Raw genomic sequence first — 13,199 nt, forward strand, 5'->3', positions numbered from 1 at the left:
GACAACAATCCCAACATGGAAGAAGACACGCCGATTTGCCTTGTCATTGCTGAAGAGAACGCAGGAGTGTAGGAAATACAAACCTGCTGACACATTATACCACGCCCACCGACACATGGGCGCATTATGATGACATAGGGCGCGTAAATCAGGAAGTGAGATTCAGGAAAGTGGAGCGCAATTTGTAAGTGTGTTATATGTCCTAGTGTGCTCAATACCCCGTAACAAAGGCTGCAGCCAGACCAGGGTATATTTCAGAAAGTAATTAACCTATACTCAACTTGTTTACTATACATACAAGGATAGACAAACCTCTATTTTTGTTTTTATTTTTGTTAAAAGCCTGCCTAAAAGAGTGCAGCACTGCCCCTTTAAGTCTTGATTGCCATGGTGATTAAGACATTTATATTATTATTAATAAACAGGATTCATATAGCGCCAACATATTATGCAGCGCTGTACATTAAATTGGGGTTGCAAATGACAGACATATACAGACAGTGACACAGGAGGAGAGGACCCTGCTCCAAAGAGCTTACAATCTAGGACCTAAAGCATACCTAAACTCAGAAATTTTACTTTACATAAAATGGTAGACAACTTTTTTTTTAAAGTAAAATTTAGTTTTTTTTGTGTATTTTTTAAGTGCAACACTTAAAAAAAAAAAAGTGCAGCACCATCCCCTTTGATGCTTGATCGCCTAGGTCAGGGGTCGGCAAAGTTTTTATGGGGTGGGTGGGAGCACACTAGTCTGAACCCACCCTAATGGCTCCGCCCACCACCAGGTAACGCCCCCTGAAGTGAAATTCCTCTCCTCCGCAATCCAAAAAATTTACCTTCAGGAAGCTTTCCCTATTTACCGCGGCATCGGAAGTATCAACGCCAGCCGCGGTAAATAGGGGAGCAACTGCAAGGGGGCGGCACTGTAGCTCTGGTGGCTCCGGTATTTCCTAATGCTCCCTGGCCGATCCACAAACTACCGGCTAGGCCATATCTGACCTAAAGGTCGGAGTTTGCCGACAGACAGTGCAGTATTTAGCTATAGAGCTTTACGTTTAGTGGCCAATCCAAAGCAAGGAGCAACTGGATATTTATGATTGATATGTTGTTATTTGTGCTTAGAAATACCTGAAGCCATGGCTCAATGGGGTTCCTTCTATCATCATGAGGAGGGTGAAGAGGATGATGGACAGGAAGATGGAGACGCAGAGCCTGGTGGTAAAATTCATTAATTGCATTTTGTTTGAAAATAAATGCTTTAAATATAATTAAATATAGCCAAACCGTGAGAGGAGAAAGCTGATGAATAAACCCTGTATACATCTGTTGAATACAATTAAGTACAAAACTTTGCTTGTTTTTTTTTAAATGGTCTCACACATAGATCTTAGCCTAATGCCCAGTTTTAGGCAAAATGCTGAACTTGCTTATTTGAATAGACACTTTCATTTTTCCCTGAATACACAGTGACACTATTACTTACATGAAAATTCTAAAATGTAAAATTTATTAAAAAATGAAAATAACTATGAAGAGGAAATAAATATATTGTTAATCGATTTTTGTTCTCGTCAAACAACTCTTGGGCAATTGTAGTTAATTTTGTTTTATACTTGAAAATACTCTATGCTAGTCTCATATAGCATATTTAGGAGAATATTAAAAAAAAAATTCTGGTTCCTAGCAGCACTACATGTACTGTATATGTGAAAAAAATATATCTGTATGATTTTGTAGTGTTACGAGCTGTATTAACAGCTGATGCAATTGGGATTTCCTGTTCTACATAAACTGTTGATGATGTGAGAGTGGAAAACATTTATGAATAATCTGGAAAATTAAGAAATGATTACTATCAACCACTGTGTTGTAAAGTTGTTGTTGTCTGTGTTGTAATTGAAGACATTTCACTTCCTGACTTGACAGGAAGTAAGGAGGAAAACAAATGTTAATAGGAACCTTGCTGAGGTTCTAACTATATCCTGCTTTACCCTCAGTAGATTACAATACTCACAGTTTTCAACCATTTGCATAAATTATAATAATAAATATATATAAATGTTTGTTTAAAGTGTCTCTGCTTGCTTACCTTTTCTTTTGTTCCACATGATTTAGAGTTTCGATTTGCTGGCAGAGACAGCATCATTTTCTTGGTTGATCCATCAAAGTCAATGTTCGATAGTCTAAGTGATGATGACCTACCTCCTTTTGAAATTGCATTACAGGTAATATGATTATTTTTTATCTTCATAACTTTATTACTGCACAAAAATGTATTACCACCAAGGTTTTTTTAATGCAGGCTGTCAATAGAGAAACATAGAGGCTGCAACTCATAACTTTTCCTTCTGAAAATAATAATTTCTGAAGGATCTGGAGTGGAAGTTTAATTTTGACTCAGATTAGGTATTTGATTTTTTTTCATCCATTCACATAGAGTTCTGTAGTAGGCATATTGTGAGGGAAAGGGGATACAAAGACAGAAATAAAGACAGATTTGCTTTTACAAAATCACGTACATTTTTTTAGACTGCATGAATTATTATTTTTTTTTCCTTTTTAAGTGTATTCGTAGTGTTTATACCAGCAAGATTATCAGCAGTGATCGTGACCTGTTATCTGTGGTGTTTTTTGGTACCAAGGAAAGCAAAAATTCTGACCCTTTTAAGCACATCTATGTTCTTCATGATTTGGATACACCAGGTAAGAACTAACTGCTTGTGTAGAATCTAGATGTGTAAGGGTCCTCCTGTTTCCTTATACCAAGAAGTGTTAGGAATCTGTTATATTAATATTTACTCATTGATAAAACTTTTAAACTTTTAAATTAGATCTGAAAGCAGGAGTAAAATGTTCACTATCAGTTTACACAATATATTGACCATGCAGGCATATAGTTTTGCATCACTTGTTCTGCATGTCTGGTAATGAACGTTTGAGGAAGAGGCAATTGTAAATAATTATGTTAAAAAAATTCCCATTCACAATTCTGAGCAAAAATTTTACTTTAACTAGTAGATTCATCAACTCCTCTCATTGGCCAGTTACAGATTATGTAGATTTAATTAAAAAGGATTGTGCTGACAAGCAAGGTAAATAAGGTCTTGTCCTGGAGAAGTTGCCAAGCAAGGGAAGAACAGAAAGCCAATTTACTTGAAATGGGCAAAAAAAAAGGGTATGAAAAGGGATGTAACTGTTTTGCTTAATAGCAAAATCTTTAGCTATATATTAGTATAGCTAACTGTTAGTCTAGTTCTCTCAGTAAAGTCCAAGGATTACAGCTTGTTTTGTACTTTTTATGCTGTTACCCAACAATAAATGGTGCATAAAAAATTATTAATTATAATTAAAATTTTCATAGTTTTAGTAAGAGCATATACCAGTTTCCTCACAAAACAGGACTCATTATGCAATCACATTGGAAACTGGGCACTTGATCTTGAGTCTTTGGCTATTAAAGCTTCACAGTGGGCCCATGTCAGCCAGCCAGGGTCTGTTCCAAGCTTCTCTTGACTGTGTCCCTCTCGAGTCCCCCTTTCCATCTCAGATGCTTCATGCCCTCAAAGGTTTCCCATATTTTCTTCATTTTGCTTTACTCCTTCTACCCAAAGTCCTTAGTACTTCTATCCAATAGGGCTCCTGCTCTATCCATCTATTCTGTGAACAGCTCTCTTTTTTACTTTTAACTGGAAGAGTTTCACGTTTTCAGTAAAAATATATTCTAATTATTCTGCTACAGGCAAGTGCTATAATTGATATGAAAAAAAAAATGCTTACAATTGGGTATTTATGCTAGTAGATGTCTTGTCTTTTCTACCTGCTATCTTTTTTTTTTTTTTTTTTTTTTTTAATTTTGCACCATTAGTCACCTTTAGTCACCTGCACAACTTAGTGTACAACCCTGGCATCTGTAAAATAGGTGAAATGACCAGCTGCCAGGGTGAGATAACCTGCATTACCATGCACAGGAATAACTTTAGGCTGACCTGTCAAATAAAGCTGGTTGCAAACTCCTGAACCTAGAAAAAGGCAAGGCAAATAAAAGAAGGGAGATCACAGATGTCACAGTGCTGGTGGGATGCACTTTTACATACTTGCACATTGTTGTAAAAACTTCTTTGAAGCTTAAAGCCCAGTGCCAATTTCATATGAAAGACCCTATAGCTGTTTTTGCTTTTAAGCCTGAGTGTTTTCATAATTTATTTATTGGGCCTGTGCTTCATGGATAAGGATGTTCCCACCCCAGTAATGCAGTTACAGTAATGCATGTTACCACTACAAGGCACAAAACTAAATCTGGTCTAAACCTTTGCAGTGCCATTATTTTGAATGAAAAAGGCCATGATTTGTTCTTGCCTTTTTTATTACTAATATTACTAATGTATGATTTTAAAAGTACAAAAAAAACAAAACATTTAGCTTTAAACATTACTTAAAATCTTTATTTTGAGCTAACAAATATATATTTAAATAAAGGATTATAAGAAGGAACTTTAAGTTCCACATATTTTTAGAAGATTTTAGTGGGCGTAATAAAAATTTTTATGTATTATACCGAATATGTCTATCAATTCTCATATTCAAAATATAGCGCAGCAAACATATGAAAATGGAAGGCATTTTTGAAATTTATGTTTAGGTAATTCAAATAACTATTGTCAAAAGACCGAAAAAAAGCTGGCGCTTTGCTGAAAACACAACATTGCTTGGATTGAACTCTATTATACATGCTGTATTTTGGCCCAGATATTTGCAATAATCTGGATAGATGCTTCATTTATTATCAAGCATAACACTGTGTTTTCTCTCCTGAATAGGAGCAAAGCGAGTTCTGGATCTAGATAAATACAGAGAAGAAAAAGGAAGGTCTTTTTTTTCTGACACTATAGGCCATTCATTTAATTATTCTCTTGGAGAAGCTCTCTGGCAGTGCTCAAACCTCTTTAGCAATGTTAAGTTGAAACTGAGTCACAAGCGTATTATGCTGTTCACCAATGAAGACAATCCACATGCCACTGATTCTGCAAAAACCACACAAGCAAGAGCCAAAGCAAAAGATCTACGGGAAACCGGTAAGGGAAAATGTTTGTATGTTTGTAGTGTTTTGACGTTTCCGTATGAACATTTTGATGTACCTGATATATCCCTGGGGTCCCATCCCATTAAAGAGACGAGTTTCAGTGTATAATTTTTTATTTTATGATATTACTATCCTACCTCAAAATATATTTAATAATAGTTAAGTAGTTTATCGTAGAGATTGATTAATATATATACAGGCTCTCATACTACCATAAAATATCATTAATTCAAAGTGATATTTGAATTCTTGGCAGATGTTTCAAAGTTAAAGCCTACCTAAACTCAACTTTTTACTTTCCATAGAAGGGTACACAAACCTTCTAAAAAAAAAAAGTAAAAATGTTGTATTTTTTGGGTGCAGCACCGCCACTTTAATTCTTGATTGCCGTGGCATAATTCTTACGTCATGCACCCCAGGAGGCTCTGGCTCTACCAAGGGGAAATAGATGCACATCTGATGCATGTGCAGGGATCTTCGGGTTTATTGGTGTGTGATTTTATTTTTTTTTTTGTCTTTAGTCTAGCCTTGCTTTAAGCAACCTGACGGTTTCTTTTATTTGCCTGTAAAATGTTTGTGCTTAAGTACTTGTATGTGCACACCTCCTCTTGCTGTTTTAAGAGCATATTCCTTCTTGTTGAAGTTTTTATTTATTTTTATTATGATAAAGAAATTAAAGGAGGAACAATCCAAACTCTTATATGGTTAAGAGCATAAAAATCCACTTTTAAGAATACGTGATCAGACAAGTCTTTATTGCAGAAAGAGACAGGCAATGTCCCTTCTGCAATAATCTTTCTTACCTGCCTGATTGCTCCAAGATTCTGTCAAAAAGCTGAGCTGCTCAACATCAGCTTTGATTGCCATGATACCCAGCATTCCTGGCTTCCTCTGAGCGTGTCGAGAATAAATGTGCATGCAGGAGTTAGATAATCCTGGCCAGACCAGAAAGAAGATGGTGATGCTCTGCTAGGGAACAGGGACAGCTGAGTAACACAAGGTTTAATTCTGCTGAAGTCTAGCATGGAAGTATTTTTTCACCCAATCTTTCCCTGCCCCAAACACAGCCAATTTATGATTGTTTTGCTAAATAATATTAGTAATAAAGCAATCAGCAGAAATATATGCATTTATTACATGTAAGTGACAAAGTCAGAATGAGTTAGAGGTGGTGCACAGTGAGATAAACCTTTGTCAGTATTCCCCTATTAAAAATACATATAACCTTTGTGACCATAAAGGGCGCCCTAGAGGTGTGAAGGAAATAAAAGTAAGGCTGGAGTTTAGCTTTGCCTAACATATCAATCTGGAATGGACTAACACAGAAACCGTCTTTTAATGAATATGTCTTCTGTTATTTATAATTAATGTTATGATTAAAGTGTGGTTCTCAACATATTTATTGCTTTTACCTTTACCAATTACCTTTTACCTTTGTAACTATTCTATGAGTTGAGCTTGTTCTTTACCAGGGAGGGTGGAGGGTGTATTGTTTTTACTCCTTTCACTTACTCTTCCATGCTCAGCCCTGAACCACACTGTTTGATTTTGGCGGATACTTTTTCCATTGAATTCAACAGATACATCACATTTTGATGTATGTTGACGCATACAACAAGAGACATTTACATGCATTGACACATTGATGGTATTACACCTTATGGCATGTAATGCAGAGTGGGTTGTAATGAGCTATAACATAAGTTTTAATGTTTTTTGCATTATCTGTTTTGTTTTTGTAAAGCATATGGTCCAACTATGTTTGGTTCTGATGCGTTTCTTAAAGATTATGGAAGGACTAGTTCTATTTCAATCATTTCCATTCTTCAGAACACTTATTTTCTACTGAAACTGGTATTGTGTTCCTGCAGTGTGTCTGTATTTATATAGCTCTAAAGGTTTACCCATTCACTGGGAATTCTAAGATCTGACCACACTATATGCATTATTTGCTCCTCCTATAATCTTCAGTTCTAATTAACTTCTGGAAATGTAGGCAAAAAGCAGAAATGTACATCATTTGGAATTAAATCCTTCAAACTGTCAAAGCTGTGGCTTGCTAAGTGCAAGATGAGCCTGGCGATCAGCAGACCATTTTAATCCATGCCTGCAGCTTGGTATGTTCCTTTGAAAAAGGAGCAAAGTCAGTCACTAAAATAAAATTTTGGGGATTGCAGCACAAAAAAACTGTTTTATTACTTATTCAACAATGTATCTCACCGCCCCTTTTTTAAGTCGTTTTAATATATTATTCCCAAGTGATGCTTGAAAAATGTGACATAGGAAATAAAATTGGCATTGATGTAGTAAAAATTAGTCATTGTAGCAGATTTGATTTGTAAATTATATATTTTCAGGAATCTTCTTGGATCTATTGCACCTTGAAAAACATAACGGTTTTAACATCTCTCTGTTCTATCGTGATATTGTAAACATTGATGAGGATGAGGACCTTGGTGTTCAGCAAACAGCTTCCAGGAAATTGGATGACCTAATGAGAAGAGTGAGGGCTAAGGAAAGCAAAAAGCGTTCTCTATGCAGGTATTTTGAATGTTAAAAATATTATTTCAGTTCTTGTATGATTATTCTCATGATTCCTGAGCTTAAAATGCAATCTATTTATTTAAACAAAATAGAATTATAGGTCCACTTTATATACAAATGCATATTTGGCTTTGAAAGAAGAATTAAAATATAATTGCTGTTCCAGTATAAATTTTCCTGAATATTAATATTCAATTTACTTGTCTCAATTTTTTTTTTTTTTTTTTTGCTACTTTGCCTTACTGTTTTTGTTTTTTCATATATTGCAGACTTTCATTGAAAGTGGGCAATGATGTCAATATTACAGTTGGCATTTATAATCTGTTGCAGAAAGCTATGAAGGCCCCTCCTGTCAAGCTTTACCGCGAATCCAATGAGCCTGTGAAAACAAAGACACGTTCTTTTAATAGAGAGAATGGAAGTTTGCTTCTTCCCAGTGATACAAAGAAGTCACAGGTACAAAAAAAAAGAACTAGTACATAAATATTAGCTACATGGGAACCTAAAGCCAAAATTTACAAATCGCCTTTTCAAAAACACCAAAACATATTGTGCTTACTGTGAAAATGCAATACATGCCACTAATTATTGTGCTACTCTGTTGAAACTCATATGCTGACCTGATCTCAGGGAACAATTTGGGCAATTTAGTTATAAAAATATTAATCATTCTGGTTAAGTTATACAAATGGGAAGACTCGGCAAAACATATAATCTCCAAGCCATATACCAATATATTTAAAACGGTAAAAAAAGGGCTAGCATTCTACATGAATAAGGGATTATTGCTCCAACAGTTTCCCTAACAAAAGCCACTCTGCCACATAAGAGTATAAGAAAGTATGCCGCAAGAACCAAACTTCTAAGCAGTCCTTCACATAAACAATGTAACATTTTGTTAATGGTAGCTGTCATTGTTACAAAATCTCCACCCTCAAAACAAAGGAGGAACATTTTTGCACTCTACTAATGTTATATAAGTTGTGTTAATAGGTACCCGTTACCTGTTTATTGTAAGATCGGGCTGTTGGAAATAGTTTCAAAACTCATATTGTGACTCCCATGGCTGGCAAGAAACTAATATATAAACTCTAATAGACCTCTAATAAAAATATTGGCAAAAAGAATGCAATAGTATACATATAAAACAAACAATAAAAAAGTACTATTAAGTCCATATGTAGCTGGAACATTCTAACTGTTACATATTTTCCATATTCTCTATGCCTTTTAAAAAATATCACTGCTTTTTCAGGATAAACCTCAAGATGTGTCTTTATATAAGCCAAAAACAAAAAGGTGCATCTAATATATGCTGTATACATATTATTGATATTAATTGGTATTTATTTTTCCATCTATAAATTACATGGTGTTCTTTATAAACCTATAGTTAAAAATAGATAAATGAAAGACAAGAGGTCCAGGTTCTATCCTTGTCTCTTGCTCTTCAAATCTTCATGCAAACCATGGGGGTCCACGGTATTTGCTTGTAGGGTGAAAAAAGTAGATAGTGTTTAGAAATATTGTCCACATATTGTTGCACATTTTTTACAGACCTATGGCAACAGACAGATTGTTCTAGAAAAGGAAGAGACGGAGGAGTTGAAAAGATTTGATGACCCCAGTTTGGTTTTGATTGGGTTTAAACCAATCGCTTTCTTGAAGAAGCATCATTTTATCAGACCTGCACAATTTGTTTACCCAGAGGAAGCCCTTGTTAGTGGTGAGTGTAAGCAAATCTCTCCCTTTACGTTAGATCACAAAAAATAAACGGTTTATCATTTTTACCATTCTGCTGCAAACTAGCGCTAATCTAGTGTCTTATATTCCAGCCTTTTTTAACGTTATACTGCCACATTTAGGAAAAATGGATACTGGTAGAAAAAAAATACTGGAGATAATCTGTCCTTTCATCAATAATCCTTAGTTTTTTTTCCAGCGTACTATGCAGTTTTTTTTTTCTCTAATTGAACTGGTCTATTTCAGTAGCTATACAAGTGACAGGTACTGTCATTAGATGTTATGAGGAACAGCCTGAAAGCTCTGAGCACTGGGCTCTATAAAAGCGCTCTTCTGACCCCACTCTGGTACTAGCTAGCTGTCATGCTTATCCTGTCTTTGAAGACTTGTTTAAGTACCGTGCAGTTGGAGCATGTGGATTGTTGGACCTTTTCAAATCTCAGCCTATTATTGTTTCACTGTGGGTGGTGTTAATGTTAAAAACTGACTGCATAAGTCCTGCAAGACGAAAAGAGTGTCTTGTGCTCCCTTTGCTGCCTTTGTCGTTGGTTAAAACCTTGTTAAATTCCAATCTTTGATCGGTTCGTGTTGGCTGACTACAGTGACCTGGTCACCCTGTTTGACAGACTCTAGTTAACCACTACCTGTTTAGATTTAAATGACGCTAATTAGAGAGTAAAGATGATTTTTCAAGATGAAAAAAATTTAAGAAGAAGCTGGGGTTTTATGGCAGTAAATAATTATATTGATGTTAAAGTAGTTAGTACATCAAAAAGCAATAAGTAAATAATGTAGTATACGACAAATAGGAGTGGTTATCCCCATACTTTATGAGGTAGGTGACAGCTGATTAGACAAATTAGATCCCTAGATATTAAATCATAGTCATAATAAATGTTTCTCTGACGCGTTTTGCAGTGTGGCTTCCTCAGGGGATTAGTTGGAAACTTTATCAACACTTTGCTGCCATGTATGTTTATCGAAAGCAACTTTTTGCCCATGTCTTTCTAGGAAGAAGTATAATGCAAAGGAACTAAAGACAACTGTATATTAGATGTAAATGGTGATGCCAAAATAGGGCACGATAACAAAGTGGATCTCAGAAAACTTTAGTACAGCTGCAGTGTTTGCTGGGTGGAATTACTTGCTTGGTGGTTGACTTTATTACTAAACTTGTTCTTTCATACTGTCTAAATCTATATTTTGTAAAGAATAAAATGAAAAGATGTGAGCAACAAGGTTAGTTTGTGATTTATAAATCCTAATATTCTGGACTTTATACAGGAGTCTTGCTGCAAAACAGATTATAAAACAGATTACTACTTTTTGTGTTATAGGTGTGCAGTATGCACAGTGATTCATTGGATGCTCTTTTCTTTTACATATCTTCTCTTTAGGAAGCAGCACCTTTTTCCATGCATTACTAATTAAATGCTTAGAAAAACAAGTGATGGCTATTTGCAGATACATTCCTCGGAGGAATACACCCCCTCGGTTTGTAGCCCTGGTGCCACAGGAAGAAAAACTAGATGAGGACAATATACAGATTAAACCTCCAGGTGAGTATCCACACCAATAAAACAAAAATGGTGATATTTTTGGTAATCATAGTACTTAAAATGCTACAAATGCAGGAGCAAAGTTGTTTTGCTGCACCAAAGCCTATTTCAAGTAAAGATACTGTATGACCTCAGAGGAAGCATTTAGGTTTTGATGCAGGGTATGACCTGGATGTTTCCTAAATATTTAGTGCTGTGGGGGATATATGAACCATCATTAGTATCATTAGAAGGTAGGTATGGCAATGCCTCAGTTTATCTAAATGTAGTTTACAATGGTTCAATGGTTATAGCATAGTAGTAGATGGGGTGGAACTTTTGGTCAAAAACCTTTGACAGATGTATCAAATATTCTTTGTCATTTCCAATTTTTTTATAAAAAAGGTATTCCACTGACAACTAGGGGTTGTAATAGAACTTAAAAAAAGTAAAACTTGTATAGCTGTTTCATCAAAGGACTGGGGCAATGCATCTATTTCAGTTCCTCTCATTAGGTGGTTTGCAACTCAGAATTGTAGTCCTCCTTCTTACCGGTAGTACTTTGTTTCAGTTGAGTTGTAAAAAAGATATTTAGAATATCTTCATACTTTAATTTGCAACCTGCAACTACAATTTTTTGCTTGCAGTAAGGACTTTTTCTCTGTATGTAGATGCAAGGGTACAGTCCCCCCTACTTACTCTGTATTGCAGTTCTGTAATCAAAAGCAGGAACTTTGCTCATTGCACAGGTATAATTCTGACAACCTGCATTTGTAGTACGGGCAGCAGTTGTACAGTCAGCATTGGTAACAAATGTATTTTTCTGTATACAAGTTTCCTTTAAGTAATGTGCATAAACTGATGGTAAATCTATTTATTTGATTTCAGGATTTAATCTAATTTTTATTCCATTTGCTGATGATATTCGTAAAGTTAAAGGGCCAGACAAGGTCCCTGCCAGTGATGAGCAGGTGGATAAAATGAAAGAAATTGTTAATAAGCTGAGATTTAAATACAGGTTGGTAATCTTCTGATACCTCTGTAAAACACATTTACATATATCAGCATGTTAATCTGCAGGAATGCTACATTCAAAGTGCATCTATACACGAGAAAAGAATATATATTTATATATATGCTATATTGAATAGTCTCTGTCTGTTTTCTAAAGTGTGGTTTTCCTTAGTAGGGTTGGATTTGTGACTGTTGACAGTAGTCTGCCAATTACTGGTATAGCAGTGGGGATTGAAGGGGAGCGGTGCTTCAGTAAAATAAAAAAAAAGTTGTCTTTTGTGACACCTGCAGCCACCTTGGCGTGAAACCTTTTATGCCTCTGTACAAACTGAAAGCCAAAGTCAAAAACAAAACAGGGAACAAATGAGACATAAGGATCATTAAACCCTACTTGTTGGATGAGGGGTTAAATGGCCAAGGTAGTAGAATGGACTATGGGTCTTAAAAAGTGAAAACAAAGCAGTTTTTCAGAAGTCAATAGGTTTCTCCTCTTGATCTGAGCAAAACAGGACGTATGTGGAAAGTAGTGAAATATATGAAAATGCTACTTTTTTTTATTACCTCTGCTCACCTTGCCGTTGAAAGGTTTGGAAGCAGAAATCTTACAAGAAACTACACTACTAAGTTTGCAATAATGTACAATAATAAATAATTATAAGATAAAAAACAATGATTTCTTAGGTAGTGTATAAGGTAAATGCTTTGCTCATTTAGGCTGTGTTTCACCCTCGCTTGTAAGTAGGCGAGGCTACCTGTTGACAGATGCAGAAGTCTCATTAAAAGCACTTTGTGCAAAAAAAGATTCCTTTTTGTCCGTTCCATTTTTATTTGTGTTATTATTGAAATATCATAATAAAAGCTCTAAAGTGTCACCTGATCTTTCTTAAACATGGAAAAACAATTAAGTGCCAATTACTTTTCAAATTCTTTCAGAAATAATTGTGGGTTATTCTTTCTCATGGACAGTTTCCAACATATTTATCCATGGTTGTAATTACTAGCTTACTAAGTAAAGTCTGCCAATCAAAATTAAATGTCCTCATGGTATTGGGGGTAATATAATGATATTTTGTAAACTACTGGGTTTTTTACCTGTAAATGGTTGTTAATGCGTTTTATTACACTTAGGTAGATAAAATTGTCAAGATGCATTTACAAAGATAAAAAGAAATAGTAAACAAGAATATAAATGTTTCCAAAATGTTATTGTTGCCAATTACTATTGGGTAGTGAAAAATCGAAACAAGCATTAAGACAGTATAAGTAGACAACATGAAAGC

General features: G+C 35.1%; 1 protein-coding gene across 1 annotated transcript in view; it reads left to right on the forward strand.

Annotated features, from left to right (window-relative positions):
- Window positions 1-48: 48 nt before the first annotated feature.
- The window catches only part of XRCC6 (X-ray repair cross complementing 6), a gene marked incomplete in the record, with an annotated part of 18,974 nt that continues 5,823 nt past the window's right edge, over window positions 49-13,199 (forward strand). Inside the window, 10 exon segments of the mRNA XM_072420210.1 lie at window positions 49-184; window positions 1,123-1,218; window positions 2,116-2,225; window positions 2,565-2,703; window positions 4,818-5,072; window positions 7,438-7,621; window positions 7,894-8,080; window positions 9,182-9,350; window positions 10,765-10,926; window positions 11,794-11,923. Coding sequence (XP_072276311.1) covers window positions 1,137-1,218; window positions 2,116-2,225; window positions 2,565-2,703; window positions 4,818-5,072; window positions 7,438-7,621; window positions 7,894-8,080; window positions 9,182-9,350; window positions 10,765-10,926; window positions 11,794-11,923 — 1,418 coding nt within the window.

The sequence above is a fragment of the Pyxicephalus adspersus genome, chromosome 8, assembly GCF_032062135.1.
Source record: "Pyxicephalus adspersus chromosome 8, UCB_Pads_2.0, whole genome shotgun sequence".
Taxonomy (NCBI): domain Eukaryota; kingdom Metazoa; phylum Chordata; class Amphibia; order Anura; family Pyxicephalidae; genus Pyxicephalus; species Pyxicephalus adspersus.